The 21,830-nt window shown below is 35.3% G+C and overlaps 1 protein-coding gene across 1 annotated transcript in view; it reads left to right on the top strand.

Moving 5' to 3' along the window:
* LOC149772481 (antiviral innate immune response receptor RIG-I-like) overlaps nt 1–21,830 on the top strand; it is an 89,761-nt gene that overhangs the window by 22,205 nt on the left and 45,726 nt on the right. Inside the window, exons 4-8 of the mRNA XM_089947751.1 lie at nt 1,896–2,024; nt 3,739–4,098; nt 6,232–6,324; nt 9,952–10,305; nt 16,013–16,087. Of these exons, the coding sequence (XP_089803877.1) occupies nt 1,896–2,024; nt 3,739–4,098; nt 6,232–6,324; nt 9,952–10,305; nt 16,013–16,087 (1,011 nt within the window). The remainder of the gene's footprint in view (nt 1–1,895; nt 2,025–3,738; nt 4,099–6,231; nt 6,325–9,951; nt 10,306–16,012; nt 16,088–21,830) is intronic.

Genomic DNA, 21,830 nt, shown 5'->3' on the forward strand with positions numbered 1-21,830 from the left:
TTTAATGTATTATGTACTTTTAGCTACATATAGTGATGCTGACCTGAAAATTTCAGCTACAGATGGGATAAAATTCACGATGCTGTGTGGAATTAAACTATAGTAACTTCCGCTTTCATAAATATTAAAGGTATCACTGTATGCTATTTCAGATTACCAGCAATAGAGAAATTGCATCGTTAATGCTAAAATGCTTTTTTCACAATTCTTTTTTAAAAGAGATACAGAGAGAGAGGATTATATATATAATATATATATATATATATATATATATATATATATATATATATATATATATATATATATATATATATATAAGGTCAAAATAAAATATCACCTGATATCAGAGAGAGAGATTTCAGCTGTTTATGTTTTGTTGGGGTATTTTTGTACTTCACTAAGCCTGTTTAGCTGAAGCTTTTGTCAAAGAGAGACAACATTAATAAATAGTAAATGTAAGTTATGAAAATACATACAGAGTTGAAATATTTAAAATATTTATATCCTTGTAAACTCAATTTAGGTTAAATCTCAAGAATAACTATTTTGCATGCGGTCTAATTTTCTTTGCAAGTACACTAACCTCTTAATGCTGAGCGCCAAGCAAAGATACTGTTTGGTAGACATCGATTACAGGTGGGGAGTATTGCCAGGTAAATAAGATTTTTTTAAAAAGTTGATGTACTTGTTTTGTACTTCGGCAGCAATAGTTTTTTTATATATCTTTGCTCATACTTGAAATTGCTGACAGTTCTATGGCAAGTTCAAAAGATGTCGCTGGTTGAGAAATTTACATGAATAACCAGCACTTCCTTTCATTATATGGTACCATATTCATTATACACTAGCCTCATTTCCCTACCGGTAGCCTTACTTATCTGACCACTGGTCTGCCAAATCTTGATCTCAAACAGATGTTAATTTTGGATTATACCTGACAACAGCTAGGATGTCAGTATCCCTACAAAGTCGTTTGATTCTTGGACAATAGAAGTAATAACTAAAACTTAAAGGAATTACTTACCCAGTGGTATTGAATGATAATGGAATATAGTACTGCACTTGTATGTGAGTCACCAGTTAAGTGAACACTACAGATTTCAATCGTCATGACATCTCTCTCTCTCTCTCTCTCTGTCTGTCTCTCTCTTTCTCGTATAATGGGGCATACTTTTTATTTGATCATGAGGTGCATGAAGAAAAATGTGATGGAATATGTGTCTTTGTTATGGTCATTCATCTTCTAACATATCAATTCTAAAGCACATATATGTAATCAGATTTAAACAACATATGTCACTAGTGCATGCTGCTTTAGCACAATTACATCTGATGTACATTAATTTGTAATACTGAAGATCATGTAATTGTTTAAAATCCTTCTTAATGTGGGGTCCTAAATTTATTCATACATGATCTCTTCCCGAATTTTAATTTTTACACATTATTTTTTGTACTTGTTGAAGAATTTTTTCCATACGAAAAATTATGTGATGTACGATAAAATGATTCAGATGACATAATCCATATATAAATCGATCCGGAGTATAAGACAAAGCTAAGATTTTTTTACTAAAAGTATCGTCTTATAGGCTGGCAAGTATGGTAGTAAAATAATTTTAAGTTAAAAATATATTACCTGTGTTCTAGAACATAACTATACCTTGGTGAGAATGTTTATATTTTCGATGATGCTTTTACTGCCACAAAAATGTTTGGTTATTAATTTTTAACTTCAGAAGACTTCAATCTGTATTTCATTTCAGAGCCCGTGGGTTGGACAGATCTGTTGCTAATTGTCAGTTTTTATAGTTGGAAAATGTCATTTTTGATGAGCAAGCAACATCTTACATACTGTTGCCCAAATAAATTTGTTTCCATTTTCCATTTTACAGAACAAAAGAATGAGATAAGTAGGCTAGAACATTCTGGACATGGGCAACAAGCAACAAAAACACTCCTGGAAATTGTTGAAAGCTCACATCATACAGGGAAATGGCAGTCTTTCTTAAAAGCCCTTGAAGGTAATAGTAAATTTGTCAGCTGATTAATATGTATTTTAAAACCTGTGAAAATGCAAAAGTTTGAATTAAAAAAAATCAGCAATTAATCATACCAAAAATTATTAAGAATAATTTTATATTTCCTGTATTAAATAAAAATTTGGTTACTTAATGAAATATTAAATTATTTTTAAAAAAAATGTACATGTTCAAATATGATCAAACATTTGGGATTATTGGTGATTACAAACTGTAATATCCAAAATTCACATCATTCAAACTTATGACCAATAAATTTCCCACTTGGTACATACACATTCAGGACTAGGATAAGGTTTACAGTCAAAGGGTATGGCATACATATACATTCAGTTCTAGGATATTAGGTTTACAGTCAAAGGGTATGGCATACATATACATTCAGTTCTAGGATATTAGGTTTACAGTCAAGATGTATGGCATACATATACATTCAGTTCTAGGGTAAGGTTTAGAGTCACAGTATACTGTATACATATACATTCAGGCCTAGGATATTAGGTTTACAAAGTGTATGGCATGCATATACATTCAGTTCTAGGATAAGGTTTAGAGTCACAGTATACTGCATACATATACATTCAGGCCTAGGATAAGGTTTACAGTCAAAGTGTATGGCATACATATACATTCAGGCCTCGGATACGGTTTACAGTCAAAGGGTATGGCATACATATGCATTCAGTTCTAGGATATTAGGTTTACAGTCAAAGGGTATGGCATACATATACATTCAGGACTAGGATAAGGTTTACAGTCAAAGGGTATGGCATACATATACCTTCAGGCCTAGGATAATGCTTATAGTCAGTGTACTGCATACATGTACATTCATCCCTAAGATAAGGTTTAGAGTCATAGTATACTGTATACATACACATTCAGGCCTAGGATAAGGTTTATAGTCAAAGGGTATTTCATACATATACATTCAGTTCTAGGATATTAGGTTTACAGTCAAAAGGTATGGTATACATATACATTCAGTTCTAGGATATTAGGTTTACAATCAAAGGGTATGGCATACATATACATTCAGTTCTAGGATATTAGGTTTACGGTCAAAGGGTATGGCATACATATACATTCAGTTCTAGGATATTAGGTTTACAGTCAAAGGGTATTTCATACATATACGTTCAGTTCTAGGATATTAGGTTTACAGTCAAAGGGTATGGCATACATATACATTCATCCCTAAGATAAGGTTTAGAGTCACAGTATACTGTATACATATACATTCAGGCCTAGGATAAGGTTTATAGTCAATGTGTATGGCATACATATACATTCAGGCCTCGGATACGGTTTACAGTCAAAGGGTATGGCATACATACACATTCAGTTCTAGGATATTGGGTTTACAGTCAAAGGGTATGGCATACATATACGTTCAGGACTAGGATAAGGTTTACAATCAAAGGGTATGGCATACATATACATTCAGGACTAGGATACGGTTTACAGTCAAAGGGTATGGCATACATATACATTCAGTTCTAGGATATTAGGTTTACAGTCAAAGGGTATGGCATACATATACATTCAGGCCTAGGATAAGGCTTATAGTCAGTGTACTGCATACATATACATTCATCCCTAGAATAAGGCTTAGAGTCACAGTGCATATACATTCAGGCTTGGGATAAGGTATACAGTCAGACCTTAAGATAACTTTATATACCAATTATTGCAGAGTATCCACGCCTAATAAAAATTCTGACATCAGAACCAGCTACAGAAGTGGAGCATCAGGAATATCATGTTAGGTGGATCCATATTTTTGCTCCTGATCTGCAGAAGACAGTGATTCCAAGTCACCATCTGATGTTTTTGTTATCAGCAAATGTGATAAATGAGGAAGATGAACAAGAAATCCGTTGTAAAGAGGATCGGTCTGGACCTCAGCAAGCTTTTCCTTTTCTTTTAGAGGCTTTACCTCGAAGACAGGAACCACGTATTTGGTTTCAAGCATTTCTACAGAGTCTGCTTAATGAAGGTCATAATGAATTGGTACATGAAATTGATCCAGATTTTATTTCTGCGCAGAAATTAGGTATGATCTAAGTTGGTGTGTATAAAATTTGTGTGTAGCATATAGAGGTATAGCCAATTGATATTTAAATCAAATTTTTGTTTGCAGCTGCAGTTTATAGTTAAAGATAAGCTAGGGGCATAATGTTCAAATGCTAGTAATGTCTTTGGGCATGGGGAAGGTTTTTTCCCAGACTGCACATGTGTAAAAGTTTATTTAAATGATGTTAACTCTCATTACAATTGGCATGAATCAGTGAAGAACTAAAACTAGGTGAAATAGTTAAAGTTGCAATTATAAAACAAACTTCAGCTAATTTAACGAAATTCACAATGAAATCTGTTATTAGAAAATAGTGTTATACTGAGAGCTGCTTTATAGTAAAGCATCACTGTAGTCATGGCAATATTCAGTTATGTTCTTAGATGTAAGGCTAAAGCCATCATTAAAGGACCTCTATGGTGATATACTATGAGTTGCCTATTCTTAAAAATATCCCACTTCAGAAAGCTTGCCTATAGTGGTACTGAAGGTAAAGTAGCTTGCCTGTGGACAAATTGTAATGCCAACAAGGTCAGCCTGTTGTGCTAACTTCTTAGGCTGCCTGTGTCCTGCCTTCCATTAAGTGAACATATTATGTGTGCACAATCTTGACAAGTACTTATGACCTTTTGAACTTCCTATTCTCCATCATTTACAAACTAGGCTACATTGATATCACATTAAAAAAATATGGCTATAAATGTACAACTATAGATTTCCCCATATGATTAAAATTATGAGCATTATCAGTGTAAAACAATGTAATCAACATATTGTTGTTTTCATTACATGGCATTTGTAAGAGTAAAGTAGAATACATTAAGACCTGACTGATCTTAATAAAAGAAAAAGCCAAGTCAGAATTAACTAGACAAGTGTGCTTTGAAAGAATATAAAAATTCAGCTAAATTGTGACAACCAAGACAAAGATTATTATAAACTTACTTAAACTCCATTGATATGTTTGTGTGTATCTTTAGTCTTGTGTTAAATATAATAACTGAAATTCCTATCAGGCAAAAACAAAATATAAGGTCTTCTTGAGCATTATTTTGTCCAGATGAAATTATTTTTAGAATGGAGACTCAACATTGAAAGAACTGCTGTATTTCTATCTATAGCTTCAAAAACTAAGCAAAAGGTTCCCAAGTTGCTGCCTATAGAACACATGGTACTAATTGTATGGAAAAATGGGAACCAGTTTGGAAATGGGTGCACATAAAATAGAGTATATGTGGGTTTGGCTGGCCAGGATTGGTTGATAATGAAAGATGTTAGTAAAAGGAAGCTTTGAGGGTTTATCCTAGTTGTAGCTGAAAAAACTGAGACATTGTTTCATTGATGGAATTTCAGTTCTTTAACAGTCTTGAGTTTGAAGAATTCACCAGACTCTTTGGTACAGAATTGAAAACAAATGTTTCAAACACATGTAGGTCCAGAAAATGCTATGGCTCATATCCTTTTACTTACACAGATCTACACATCATACAGGAATGTATCTATACTGATAAATATAGGTTTTATCATGAGCACTGAGAAATTTAAAATTATGGAATTTTTAATATCGTGGTAGGTTTACTATGGGAACTGAATTAGTACAGTGTGTCCTATAGCTAACTTAATGTTACTAGGTAGGAGCAAACACTTTGTTACCAATGTAAAATGTGGGTAATCCATAGGCAGCCTGTTGTGCTGCCCAATTGTGCAGCCCATTTTATCACATGGGAATAACTCACTTACAAAATGATTGTTCTCCACTTGAAGCCTTAAAAATATCAGTTTGCAAAGTCTTTTGTATAGAACATATTTGTAATATAAAATATATGTCCTTAAATGGTGATGCTCAGAATTATAGACTAGTTAAATTTGAAAAATTTACATTGCTAACAGGTTAGTTAAAATCTAATTATACATTAAAACACATAAACACAATCGCACAAAAATATCCTCACTAGCAAATACAAGTTTATCTCCATGTTGATAGGTTGGTTACATTATTACTATAGTTACTTGGTTCTTTATCTTTCATTACCATGTTCTTATATTTAGCATTACAAGATTTGGATACAGTTACCATTTTAGTTCACATTTGTTCCAATTGGATACTTTCAGGACCTATAGACATGGATGAAACACAAGAATCTTGTGGGTCTGGTGCATCATGGGATGTAGGTCACATTGGAGAGATAGAAATGGTTATGGAAGGTATTTCTGGTTTGCAAAGAAATAACAAATGCGAAAGAAGTTTATTAATTGGATTGATCATCTAAATTAAGAGTAAATGTCAATCTGAAAACTAATTAATCTACTCCGCAGATCACTTTCAGTCCAAAATGTTCTTGTCCAGTCACATGTAAGGAAAAATTTCATGTTTCTGGTTATATTATTTAATTGATTTATTATATCTGGGATTATCATCAGAACTTGTTCATTTGAAATGTACCTGCAATACTAGACTAATTTGGGGACTTAACTCTAGCAAAGACTTAATTTAGTAACAGTATTAATATAGCCTTGTTTTGATTTTCATATCCAATCAAGTTTGAAGCATACCAGGCAACCCAAATGCAAGAACTCTAAAGGGCAAGAAATATTATGTGATTACAATGTGATTACATTATTTTTTGTGGTTAACAATCTTCCTGGATTTGGAATTTCAATGAATAAACTGGTTCCAAGTAGGTATTCTAAAAAAAAAAAAATAAGAAAATAAACATTTGACAACAGTGCATTTTGTTGTGTCATTTGCAAAAGACATAGGGGAGATACCACATTGGTCAACATGAGTGAGATTTCAGTGTGACCAGCAGACCTGCCAACCCCCATGATTTTGGCATGAATTTCATGACTCTCTAGAGCGATTCACAGATTTATGCCACATGCAAACAAAATCATGAATTCCCGCATTCTGAGTTGGCTTAAACCAGGAATAAAATAGCTTTATCCCGTTAAGTGCTAGTCAGTAGTGGTCACTGATGCCAGTAATGGCCTCATATTGCTATTTGCAATTTTGGTAAAACTGTATCCAGTTGTTATGGTTTGCCCTGTAGCAAGCATTGTAAATTTTGTAATCTATATTTAGAACAAAAGTTTTACAAATGCTCATGAATAAAACTGGAGCCCAACTGATTTTTTTAATGGCACGTGTACATACTTTTAGCAACTGTAATTTTTTAATAAAACAAACACTAAATAAAGAAAGCTTTTTGAAGTGTGGGAAGTTTTGAGATATTGAAAGATATTTAAAGATTACCATATATCGTAATTTGCTTGAGTTCTTATTTTGCCATGCATGCACTGACACCACTAATCATTAATCGTTCGATGTTTCATCTTCTGGATTAATACAGTTCATAATTAATCCACAATACAATTAAAATGTTTACACCTCCAAGGCTAAAATTGAAGCATAGATTGGAGTATACCAAATATTGGCCTTGTATACAGCCATGAAACATCGATTGACATTATGCTTTTTGCACAGTATTGTGCTGCAAATTTTAGAATTGGGTATGCACACAGGGGCTTGTATTGTTGCTTGCAGTTTACCTGTTGTACATGTATTATATAATAATACATATGTGGGCATGTGGCAGAATGATGTGGAAAAGCACACTGCTAGCAAAAAGCCTACAGATATTGGGAAAATTAAGAGCACCCACAGCAGATTTAAGTTCTGGAGTACTTTAAGCTACCTACTCAAGTCCTGCAAGCTACCAATGCAGAAGAATTGTTTGTGAGCTTTTGTGTTGAATATAACCTGCCTTTCTCATTTGGGGATCAGCAACAGTGAAAGAGTATTTCCTATTGTTCGGAAAAATAAGATACACTTCAGTGCCTCTTTAGATGCTGAATATTTGCAACAATTTTAGTCACCAAGATTAAACAACAGGCAAGAAAAAGAAACAATTTACCACAGCCCAATTGAGGAAGTCTGTCACAACATCATACTATGACAAATAGCATGAAGTTTGTGTATTTCAGTAAATTTGGCTGCAAATAAATTTGTACATGTAATCAGTGTAAATAATATGTTTTATTTTTATTTTAGGATTTTCATATCACGCAATACTGGCCATCAAAGTTATTGAGCTAGTATCATGGTATAATTTTCCACTAATTGTGTTGAAAATTCACTAATTTTTGTCCCACTTTTCACTAATTGCTAGTCTGGAGGGTTGGCAGCTCTGGACTAGGTTTATAGATGTGAAACTTTCTGAGCCCCAAAATTGAAGTCCCAGCAGAATATTCTTTGAGTCTTTCAGTATTGTTCAAAGTTTGCAAACACAAAAACAGAACATAATCTTGACATTTTGTATTTCTAACTTTGTTCTTATTAGAAGAAGTATGATTGAAACATATTTAAGTTTAAAAGACCAAGATCTGGAGTCACATAATGTGCCAGAAGATCTGGGTCTGTGCAGTTTGCTAGGTGTAATTAATAGAACAAACAACATTCACCCTGATCTATTGACACATGAAATGATGGCAGATTGGAGTCTCTATTCTTTGCAGTTGGAGTTGACTTCTATGTGAGTATATATGGTAATGCATACAGTTTTTTTCCGGGAGTTATAAAATGATAATAGAAGAAAAACACGCATTTATAATTGAATTATTTGAAAGGCAGATATTAGCACTGAAAATAGATTAGATTACCTGTGAGAGGTTTGGGGGTGAAATATCTGTATTCTCAGCTATATGTCGAGATGATACCTAGCCAGTTCTGCACTTGCAGTGGCCACATCAAGTAGTTTATTGATGGAATGAATTCAGATTTGCCAGGGCTTGATAAAAAATTGGACTGGATGTTTTAGAAATGTAGTCTGTTGAGTGCCAGCATAGGCAAGCAAGTAACTCCATCAAGCTTGGCTACCAGCCATTGGTGGATGTGTTGGCACACTTATTCAGTGCCTGGCCACCAGAGACCAATTCCAGCAGACCACTCCAGGCAATTTCTCCACACCCAAACACCAAAATGCAGTATTAGGATGCAGTCTTCACTGATGGTTGCAGCTGAAGACCTCACTCCAGCTGTGGCTGGTGTCTTACCTTCTTACTCACTGGTGCCTACTGCACCATAAAAACTTGTATTTCTCCTCATGTAAGAGAGTAAACAAACATATAACAACACTGGTATCACACAAGGGTTTCCATGTAGTTTTGACCACTCCATTGGCCTAAGTGGTTGTGTGCCTTAAATGAGAGAGGTTGTGGGCTCGAACCCCGGCCAAGTCATACCAACGACTTACAAAAATGATACTAACATGCCTTGCTTGGCACTCAGCATTAAGAGGGTTAGTGTTAGGACTGGTCTGCCTGGTGTCAGGATAATGTGACTGTGTGGGACATCATGCTACATGTCTGCGGCATGATGCCCCAGTGCTAGACATCACTATAAACTGTGACATGGCTGACATCATAGTGATTATGATTCAGATTTCTGAAGCTACATTTAAAAAAAAAACACAAACACAAACCATGCAGTTTTGTATTGCATGTTATGACAAATCTTCTCTATTGCTCATTATGTGACCTTTACTTAAGGATAGCAAATAACTTTCTTTGATGATCAAGAAGAGACTTGGGTGTTGAAACTGTTTTCTTCAACATTTAAACATAAAAGCAATCTTTGTACTTAAAATATTCTTCTTACATGCATGTTAAGTATTACTCATTAGAAATTAAATTTACAATTTGGTTGTATTTTACCTTGAAAGAAAATTGCTAATACTCGTGTTGAATTACTCAATGAAGAAAGAAATTTGATATGATTCATAAAATGAGTTGTGGTAGTTGACCTTGTACTGTTTACTTAAATTAATTTAATAGATAGTGGTGGACCAGATGATTCTATTGGTGACCTTGCTCCTCCATTGCCTAGCAACCAACAAGATGATACAGAAGACAATCCAGATGTAATCTACAAAAGGGGTAAAATTGGATCAGATGGCAGAAAGCGAGTGGTAGTTCATCCCTTTACTATAGAGACAGAGTCTCTTTCATGTAACCCAAACAACTGGTTGACAGAGGTCAAGGCCACAAGGAGCCCAGAAGTTAAGGTCAAAGAAGACTTGGTACAGAGTATGAATATACTGAATGAGAAGAAAGAACATGGTCAAGAGAAAGATATGTCTAAGGACCAAAGTTGTGACCATACATGGTCTTTTCCGCTGAATGTGCCCAGTAAGTTTATACTCAGAACTGCATTCATTATTTGTTCCAAGTCAGCAGAAAGAAGTTTGATATGGTGTCAAAACCTTTTTGGCCAAGTTGTATTTAAATACCATACCATTCCCCCAACATGAGGCAAAACACAACAATGCAGTTTATATTTATTAGAAGCTTTCACAATATACTTTGCTACACTGTGTAACTTAAATTAAAAACAAATTGGGATTTATGAGCATTTAGTACGTGTGGCTAAGAATATTGAGAACATTAAAGATTACACAGCAGAGATTAATAGTTATAGTGTGGGTGTATGGAGCAGAAAAATGGATTAAACATCAGCATCCAACACCAGTCATTTATGTAAGATTAAATAGGTAAAAGCTGTCGAATCTTATATCAAGACATGCAATGGCTCTGTTGCTTGATTAGTTTCTCATTTTTGTTTCAAGAAATTGGGGAACAAGTAGAAAACCATCAACCTCATAGTGACAACTGCTTTACATTACCATGCCAGAGCTGGGATCAAAACTGGGATTGCAGTTGTGTGCAGTAAACTTGTCAGAACTGTGTTATCTATTCTGCATTTGTCCAATATGATTGACTGTTTCACAGATGACCATATTTTTCAAAGTTTTTGCCAGAATTGAAAGCTCAGTACTATGGTAAAACAACATCCAAGACTTAAAATGAAATTCTATACTGCAAGATTGATCATACATCAAGAATGTATAGTTACATATTTCATACTTTTGAATTTATCAAATTGTGTTTTTCCAAAAGACATGCTTATTTGTAAACAGGCAGTGTTGGAATGTGATTTGTAAATGTTTCTATAATATAATCTCAAACTGTCATCAGACGTAAAATTATAATAAAGTTTAAAAATAGATTGTGTAAGATTAGCACAATATTCTCAAATATGGATTATATTAGTGGATACATGTACAGAAAAGTGTCTCTGAAAATAATTGCAAATGGGACAGCTTCCGATGTTTTTGTTGCCAAAAAAGTGAATATATATGTGCAAAAAAAAACAGTCTCAAATGTATAAGTGTCTCATCTGATGATTATTCTGTTCTTAATTATGTGATAAGCACAATAATTTGTTTTTAAGGATAGTATCTTGTTATGCTAATGTCTTTTTCATCTTACTGTCTTACCTTTGCTTGATCTGTTATCTTTATGGAATATTCTGTAAAATATGGTAGATAAGAAAACAATAACAAATCAAAATTTTACAAATGCACCTAGTGGTTTTGTAATACATTTCATTATTGATAAGCACTTATAAAACAAATAAGCATATGACCATCACTAATTTAAAAAATAACATTGGTTGGTTGGTTTAAATGGCTTATTGAACATTATTAATAACATCATGCCCAGGAAATGACACACAAAGGCAGTCAAACCAGGCTGGACAAGGTAGGTATTGAACCCTTGACACTTGGATTGAAAGACTGATGCTGTACCAAGTGAGCTTCTGTGGCTTTATGTTTCGTTGCTTAGTCTATACACATTAGATCAAGATCTTTAATGATACATCATGACAAAGAATATCATGTTAAATAGTTTCATGGCATACAGTGTCAGTTTTTCTACTTATTTCAGTTAAACAAAACTTTAAAGACACTTTAAGCAGTAAACTATAATAGTCTTTAGAGTCAACATGCTTTTCAGAGATAGCTGGTTTAGGATGGTTTAACTATAATCTATAATTACACAGTTTTGATCATGTACTTAGTTGGAAATCAAAATGATGTCTTGTCATGCCAATACAATCGAGAACTGCTGTGTAAGGTTTTGCAGTCGTGTAAGTTTTACTGCTAGTATGTGCATTTTATTAGCAATGATTTCCAATACATTGCTTAAACTCTGTGAGCTTTTGATATAATTGATCAATTGCCTAATGTCAGTCAAGCTGTAACATACCAATAGCAATGAACAGATGACAGATACTTTTGATCACTTGATTGAAATATACCAATAACAATAGACAGATGACATATGCATTTGATCACTTGACTGTAACATACCAATAGCAATGGACAGATGACAGATATGCTCAATGACTTGACTTTAACATACCAATACCAATGAACAGATGACAGATACACTTGATAACTTGACTCTTGACATACCATTGGACAGATGACAGATACACTTGATGTACTTGGCTTTAAAATAACAATAGCAATGGACAGATGACAGATGCACTTGACTCTAATGGGGGCCCCGAGTGGTTAAGTGGTCTAAAGCGCTCACCATTACAGATCATTACCATCTCAGCTCTGTCTGCTTTGGTGTGAGTCTCAGGTTAGGCCAATGTGAGTATCTGAGAAAGCTTGTCAGTAGCTTCTTGTGGTTTGGTGATTCTTTCCGGGGTTTTTCAGGGTTCTTCCTCCACCATTGATACTGGTTGCCATGTATAGCCTAACTTGTGCTGAAAAATGGTGTTAAACCCTACTACATCAACAACAACAACTTGACTCTAACATACCAGTAGCAATGGACAGATTGCATATGCTTTACTGTAACATACCCATAGCAATGGACAGATGATGGACACATTTGATCACTTGACTGTAACATACCAATAGCAATGAACAGATGACAAATACATTTGATTCACTTTACTTTAACATACCAATACCAATGGATGGATGATGAATACACTTGACTGTAACATTCTAATACCAATGGATGGATGATGAATACACTTGACTGTAACATTCTAATACCAATGGATGGATGATGAATACACTTGACTGTAAGATACCAGTACCAATGGATGGATGATGAATACCCGGTACGCTTGACTGTAACATACCAATACCAATGGATGGATGATGAATACCCGGTACACTTGACTGTAAGATACCAATACCAATGGATGGATGATGAATACCTGGTACACTTGACTGTAAGATACCAGTACCAATGGATGGATGATGAATACCCGGTACACTTGACTGTAAGATACCAGTACCAATGGATGGATGATGAATACCCGGTACGCTTGACTGTAACATACCAATACCAATGGATGGATGATGAATACACTTGACTGTAACATTCTAATACCAATGGATGGATGATGAATACAATTGACTGTAACATACCAATAGCAATGGATGGATGATGAATACACTTGACTGTAACATTCTAATACCAATGGATGGATGATGAATACACTTGACTGTAACATACCAATAGCAATGGATGGATGATGAATACACTTGACTGTAAGATACCAATACCAATGGATGGATGATGAATACACTTGACTGTAACATACCAATACCAATGGATGGATGATGAATACCCGGTACACTTGACTGTAAGATACCAGTACCAATGGATGGATGATGAATACCCGGTACACTTGACTGTAACATACCAATACCAATGGATGGATGATGAATACACTTGACTGTAACATTCCAATACCAATGGATGGATGATGAATACACTTGACTGTAACATACCAATAGCAATGGATGGATGATGAATACACTTGACTGTAACATTCTAATACCAATGGATGGATGATGAATACACTTGACTGTAACATACCAATAGCAATGGATGGATGATGAATACACTTGACTGTAAGATACCAATACCAATGGATGGATGATGAATACCCGGTACACTTGACTGTAAGATACCAGTACCAATGGATGGATGATGAATACCCGGTACGCTTGACTGTAACATACCAATAGCAATGGATGGATGATGAATACACTTGACTGTAACATACCAATAGCAATGGATGGATGATGAATACACTTGACTGTAACATTCTAATACCAATGGATGGATGATGAATACACTTGACTGTAACATACCAATAGCAATGGATGGATGATGAATACACTTGACTGTAACATACTAATACCAATGGATGGATGATGAATACCCGGTACACTTGACTGTAACATACCAATGGATGGATGATGAATACCTGGTACACTTGACTGTAACATACTAATACCAATGGATGGATGATGAATACCCGGTACACTTGACTGTAAGATACCAGTACCAATGGATGGATGATGAATACCCGGTACGCTTGACTGTAACATACCAATACCAATGGATGGATGATGAATACCTGGTACACTTGACTGTAACATACTAATACCAATGGATGGATGATGAATACCTGGTACACTTGACTGTAAGATACCAATACCAATGGATGGATGATGAATACCCGGTACGCTTGACTGTAACATACCAATACCAATGGATGGATGATGAATACCTGGTACACTTGACTGTAACATACTAATACCAATGGATGGATGATGAATACACTTGGCTATAACATACCAATAGCAAGGGACACAGGACAAATACACTTGACTTTAGCATACCAATACCATTGGACAAATGATGAATACACTTGACTGTAACATACCAATAACAATGGACAGATGACAAATGCACTTGTCTGTAACAGACCAGTAGCAATGGATGGATGATGAATACACTTGACTTTAACATACCAATAGCAATGGACAGATGACTGATACACTTGTCTGTAAGTTACCAACAGCAATTTACAGATGACAAATAAATTTGACTGTAACATACCAATAGCAATGGATGACTGACAAATGCATTTGACTTTAGCATACCAATCCCAGTGGACAGATGAAAAATATACTCGACTGAAAACATACCACTGGACAGGTGAGAAATGTAATCACTGGTACTGTGAAGGACTTCATGTTAAGTACAGACACACTGAGCTTTCATGTCTGATGCTAAGACATTAGGATGACTTACTCTATATAGAAAATTGAAATGCTTATAGCTCCAACATTTTATTATCAGTTCTTATGAAATTTTCTGTATTTTCAAATTTTTAACAATTCATATCAGTAAATATCAAAAGAAAAAACTTGTTTTTTTGTTGTTGATAAAATCTGTTTATGACAATAAGACAGAAAACAGCATATCTAGGTCAGTTAAATTTGGAATGCAAGTTTACCTGAAACTAAAAATAAATATATTCATTGGCAAAATAAGTTTTTAGACTCCTAAACTTTCAACCTTTTCACAAAGCCTTCATCAGAGGAATGATGCATGAATATCGTATTGAAATATTTATTGCACATCTCAGTTCCATGGATGAAAATATTCAGTTCACTTATGAAATGGAAGAGGATGAGAAGTTACCATTTTTGGATGATTGTGTTCACAATTTAAATAATGGGAAAACAAAAGTTATGATCTACCATCAACCTACATACACAGACTACTGGTACCTAAACTTCAACTCCAACCACCATCTTGAATATAAGGGATCAGTGGTGAGAACTCTGTTGTATTGGGTGAACAGCATTGTTAGTACTGGGAAAGACAAATGGCTATACCAGGTAACATTATTCATTCCATGTTTATATGAATATCAAGATGATCTGATTAGAATTTTCTTCATGTTAACAAATTTTGTGAAAGTTTTATTAGATTTATTTTCATTTTTGAATTACTATGCTGCCTGCAGTATGGGGTTACATACACTCCAGTTTTTCATTTGTACTATATGTTTTATATCATTAAAAAAAGAAAATTGGTCCTCCCATCAAGTGGCTGATAAAAAGCAATTGCCCTCTGCCATTTTACTCCTTTTGCAGTGTATTATTTTATTAAGTGGAGAAAAGATGCAAATATATTATCTTTTCTTTCTTCAAACAAACAGTAGAGGCTGACAAAATGGACCCTGACCAATCTGAATCGGAGAATGAGCTGTCCTCAGACTATGAGCCACCAGATGGTAAAAATTCTGTATTTCTTTACTTAAATTATCTTCATGCTTTTCCCAAAAATGAAAGAAAAATAGGTGGCAGCTATATGATCATACCTGATTGGATGCATGTATACATACTTTGTACCTGACTGAGTGCAATATGTTGTATAATTATACTTAAAAAAGGGAAACTTAATATGATATTTCTGTGACAGTAAGATCATGGAGGACCATATTGAATGTTTTTGTAAAAGAGGGGTGAGCTTAATTATCATCAGACAGAGCTTTCTAATGCTTACTTTTTTGCTAAACCATTTTAAGACTTGGGGATTAACTTAATCTGTAGGACTGGTATTGATTTCTCATGGGCGAGATATTGTGCATTGTTTTTTGCTGTTTTATAAATATTCTGTGAGTTTCTGGTGCATGCCTGATTGGCTTAGCCAGTGTTGTACCCTGATCAAGGCAGGGGATTGATTGTCTCTCAGGGCATTTTGAGTATGATAAAGTCTCTTCTGAGGGTATCCTGTCTACTAGAAGGTAATTTTTATGAATGCAATTGGTGCATTTTCATGTAAGATTATATTTGTAATGAAATTGTAAAAAAAAGAGGTTAATGGTGCAAAATTGATGCCCAAAATGGACTTTCAGATTGTTATATCACATATCATGTGTTAAACCTCTAAAGATTTAAGAAAGGCAGCCCTAAGAAGAGCAAGGTGTATCCACATGAAAACACTATTAGCTATTGTATTTTACCTCTCCATAGGTTGTATTTCTTCTTCAAATACATTACCCAGTCTTAACACCTTAGGAGTACATCTACTGTCTTGTAAATCCAGCCGTCCCAGTCATTAGCAACAAATGCACTGAAATGTCTGATTGACAAGGTGGAAGTTAAACAAGAGTAGTGTCCCCTTGGTGTCAAATCCCATCCAGTCATCAGTTTCTATTTGCTTTTCTAAGGAAATCCGACAAAACAGATATGCACATGTCTTTTCACCATTTGAGCAATTCTCAGGTGAGCTTTCTCATGCAGGGAAGTGAAGCATACTCCAGCTATATTTCAGTTTCTTATACTCTCTTCACTGTAAAGAATATTTCACTTTTTGTTTCTCTACCTTCGTATTATGATAAGCATGTCTGTGCCAACTTAATTGCGAGGCCTGGAGTTTATAGTACTTCAGTCAGCTTGACTACAGTATTTGACCTAGTCTATAAATTTGGTCAGCAATTTTTTCTTATTTTAATATATGTTGCAAGGTCATGCACATAATTTCGGAAGGCACTTTTCATTACCATTGGCATTATTTTCACAGTAAATTTAGCACTATGCTTGACTGATTTCACATGTGAAAGCATTTCCTGTCAGTATTTACAGTTGTCAATAAAATGGGCAGAGAAAAGTGCATCAAGTTTAAATGTCTAGGTAAAAATTGTGTCAACGATCCTAACTATACATCATTTGTATGGGGTGCAATTTGGATCACATCTTATTTGTGTTCATTTTGGTCTAAGAAGGTTTGGACAATGGGCAACCATCAGTACTACTTGCTATGGGCAGTGAGAAAATAAATAAATGCACTATCCATCATGCAGACTCTATGTATGATGCAGACTCCATCAGTCTTGCCACCACTGCTACATCTGTTGACACTTCACTTCCCATTGCTGCAGGCAGTTCAGATTTTCATGAAAATGCAGTGGGCTAGGAAAAACAGATCAACATGTTATGGCAGCCCACCCAGACTAATAGAGGATGTGCAATGAACACAGACATTCCCAGGTACTAGCTATATGATCTTTCCCAGGATAGTACCATATTTTGACACCAGATGCCACATTGCTGTTGATGACACCAGTGCTGAGTCTGAACCTGTGTCTTCAATTACATGAACTGAGTATAAATTTTCCCAGTATATTCTTTTTCATTTTCATGTCACAGATGGCACTTGGCACCCAACCATGACTGTTTCAATACCAGGTGCAATCTAATCTAGACACAAATTATATCAAGTATGTTTGGCACAGGAATTTGGTATGATGACATTTATTCTGCTATACCAATCCTGATTTCAAGTCTCAGATAGCACCTGACACCAAAATCAAAAACTTCAGCATTGGCTCTGACCTGGATACCAAGCATGTTAAGCATCAAAATCAGTAAACTGTCTCACACTACCTTTTGCCAACCTTGGAGAGTATAGAAAATTGGTACTGGAAAGTTCCATCACTGGTTCCAGCTCAGATATGTTTCCAGTACCATGGCCTAGTCTGTAGTTCACAAACACAATGCATTCCTGGAGATAACAATGCCCCAACATGAACAGATTCCCAGCCTTTGTTCACTGTCCCACAGAGCCTGTTGTGCTAGCTTGCACTCATCACAGTATTGTCTCATATCTCCAGTCTTTTCCATCTGTGAAAATTTTCTTTTATGAATCTGACAAAGTTCAGAGAAAATATAGCCTTTCACACATCAATCAGCATGATTTACCAGTTTCTGCATGCATAGCTCTGTCATCCTCTGCCCTTGAAACACATAAGGCCTCTCTCCAACTCCCACTGGCATACTATGTTGCTTTGAAAAAGGCCACTTTAAGACCCACAACAGTCATTCTCTTGTACTGGCAATTGCATTATGACCTGGTGTGCTACAAGGCACACCCATCAACCGCTGTTAGAAGGAACCCATTTTGAGCCTTGGACTGTCAAACCTTAGTCTTTGTGTATGCATGAGAAGTCTTTCCTCATCATGCAAAAATTGCTTTGAAATGTCATAGTGACATGTCCCATGTTGGACTTGGTTTCCAGGCTTTTTCAGCAGTCTGAACATAGCCTAAATGCTTTGTTGAGAACATTTGTGCTTGAGAGTTGGTATTTAATTTGCCTCATGTGTTAACATAGCAGGTCAACACAAACATAACCTAATGCCCTAACTGCATTTGTCAACTTTCGTTTCACGCCAGCAGAGTAAGGGAGCCTCACATTCACATTGACCTAGAACTACATCTTCATTTCATAGGAGACATCAGCAAAATAAGGACACCATATGGCAGGCAAAGGTGAACATCACCTTTCTGCTGATGGACTAACAATTAAGCATAGAGGAGGCAAGGACCAATCTCATCCCACCTTCTCTTCATGTTAGCAAATAATGCCATCCTTATGCCACTTTAGTGACATCCCAGCATAAAGAACTGGAAGTCTTCCATGGAACTAGAGACACTTGACCTGCAAGTGCCACAATACTACATTCAATGCCTCTTCCCCATCATTAATGGCATGTGTCATTACAAAAATGTACAAAGTTGACAATCTGTTTCAATAATCAATTGTCTCTTTATTAAGATAATGGCTGAGATTGGTCATAATGCTCACTCATCAGATTCTTACTTCAGACCTTTTCCTTTCCCCTAGAGCCAGTAGCAAGCTTTATCTTTTCATGAATCTAAGCTCATTCACCTTTTCATTCAGGCACTATATTAAGAATAGATGCATAATCTTCTCATACCAATTCTCAGGCCTTGGAGTTCATAAGGTTCATATGCAGAACACATTTGCCAGACTTTTAGGGCACATCCTTGCAGCCTAAATACCAGTCCTAGGGGCTTCTTAATCACCTCCACAGTCATGAAACAGAGTTGCCTTGATATTCTGCAGAAGCACCAGGTCATTTATTTGGTTCATGTCTAGAAAGCTTACAGAAGAAAATGGTTCTGTCAGAACAAGTGATCGACAGAACTGCTCCAGCCAACCATATGTGATGAGGAGAGTTTCTCTTCAAGTGGTGCAAGTGGAAACATACCCTCAAAGGCCTCAGTACCAGAGATAGCTAGTCTCCTCTTTTGTGCGTGCTGAAAAGAAATGAGTTCCCACCCCCATCAATGGCTGCTGTTCCACATCCTTATGCACATTCCAGCTTCATGGAAGGAAGGATGCAGACCAGAACAAATACATATCTAACCTTCTTGTGAACTTTGACTTGTTTAGACTGAAGGCTTTGGGTCTTCATTGAAATATAATTTTCCATGACGAAATCAGTGTATCCTCTAGGGGTGCAAGACTGAGAGTCAAAAATCTCTTTGATGTCCACACTGATGAGTCAGACTGAGTAAGAAACAAACTTTAGTATCAAAACTAGGGGTCAAATTAAAAATTTGGGGTCTCTGAAGCGCAAATGAGGGTAAAGGGAAACACTGGTGGAATATAGCAACCTTTTGAACCATTTGTCTTGAGTATCATTGAATCAACTGTAGCAGAAAACCTGCTGCCGAGTCCTTGTAGCTACTGTGGGTAGGATCAGTGAGATACATGCTTTGTCATTCAGTCCAAACTTTCTAATCAAAGCGGATTGAAAGAAGAATTGAAGATATTTCCTCTCATGCTCTATTGTCCTGGATACATTGGGTTATCTACACTACTTATATGGATCTTTTCTCAACATCCATGTATTTCTTGCACAAACTGGATTGTGAGGTCAGGGCGGTCACCACTGTAATTTCCTTTAAGTGTAACAGCGCCCTATCTCAAAAAGGATTAGAATATGCTTCATTAATTTAGAAGACCAGAGACAGGACCAGCACTAGGGTAAGAGGATACAAGTCCTTCCTCTTCTTATCTATTCTCCTAAGTTATTAAAACTGGGTAGCATATTTACAGAAGAAACCAGTTTTTGGAGTAAATATGTTTCTTAGATAAAACTTACCTGTTCATAATACCAGCACACTCTCCAAGCCCTCCCCACGGTGATGTCACTGACCATACAGTCTGTTCCAGTAGTAACTGACAAATGGATGGGATTTGTTGCCAGTTCCTGAATCCAGGAGGAGACCATTCTCATCTGACTTTCAACTTTGCAAGCGGAAGATGTTTTGAGATTTTTGTTTGTTTTAGATTGGGGGAGGGGGCTTTGTAAGTTATTGAAGGTATTCCTAAGTTATCACAATCATGTATTTATTTATTTATTTATTTATTTATTTTTTAATTGTCCTTGTAATAGGTTAACCATTGGATCAGGGAACCATCTCAGGGTCACCTTACAACTCGTATAGCCTAGGGACAATAAATATAGTGTAGGAGAAAACAAATAACATACACACACATGCAAGCACACGTGCACATATTCATGTATTACATGATCTCTTATTTGACAGTTATAAATATACATTATCTAGGTCACACACACGCACACACACAGTGTCACACAGATGATGCTATTAAACATGTATTTTAGTTAAACATACCAGTCTAGTTACTGTTCCCAAATCAACATAAATGCTTCTTTCCTTTCAGATTTATTGCACTATATTTTTCCAAGTTATAATGATCTTTAATAAAAACTTTCAAACCATCCAATCTAGGTATATTCCTTTTCATTTTAAATATATAGATGTAGTATTTGACTAAAAGAAACCAAAAGTAAAAAGGTTGTTCATAAATTCCATCTCTATTTGTATATCCTAATATAACAGTTTTTGCACTTAGCACAGTATCTTTATTCACCTTATTCTGAATCCAAGGATCACTCCATTCCACAGCTTGATTATCACATTTTATTCCCAAAACAAATGCAATATAATACTGTTTTCGAGGCATTTTTTACAAAAAGTACATTTATCAGTGCTGGACAACTTTATTTTATACAAAAAGGAATTCATTGGTAAAATTCTATGAGTAATATGTAGTTTTTAGTTCCTTGTTATTTTAAAAAAAACTTTAGCATATATGTCAGACCATATATCCTCAGTCAGATTACAAATTTCATTCC

This window comes from Sinohyriopsis cumingii, unplaced genomic scaffold (genome assembly GCF_028554795.1).
Source record: "Sinohyriopsis cumingii isolate HCF-2022 unplaced genomic scaffold, ASM2855479v2 utg001460l, whole genome shotgun sequence".
Taxonomy (NCBI): Eukaryota; Metazoa; Mollusca; class Bivalvia; order Unionida; family Unionidae; genus Sinohyriopsis; species Sinohyriopsis cumingii.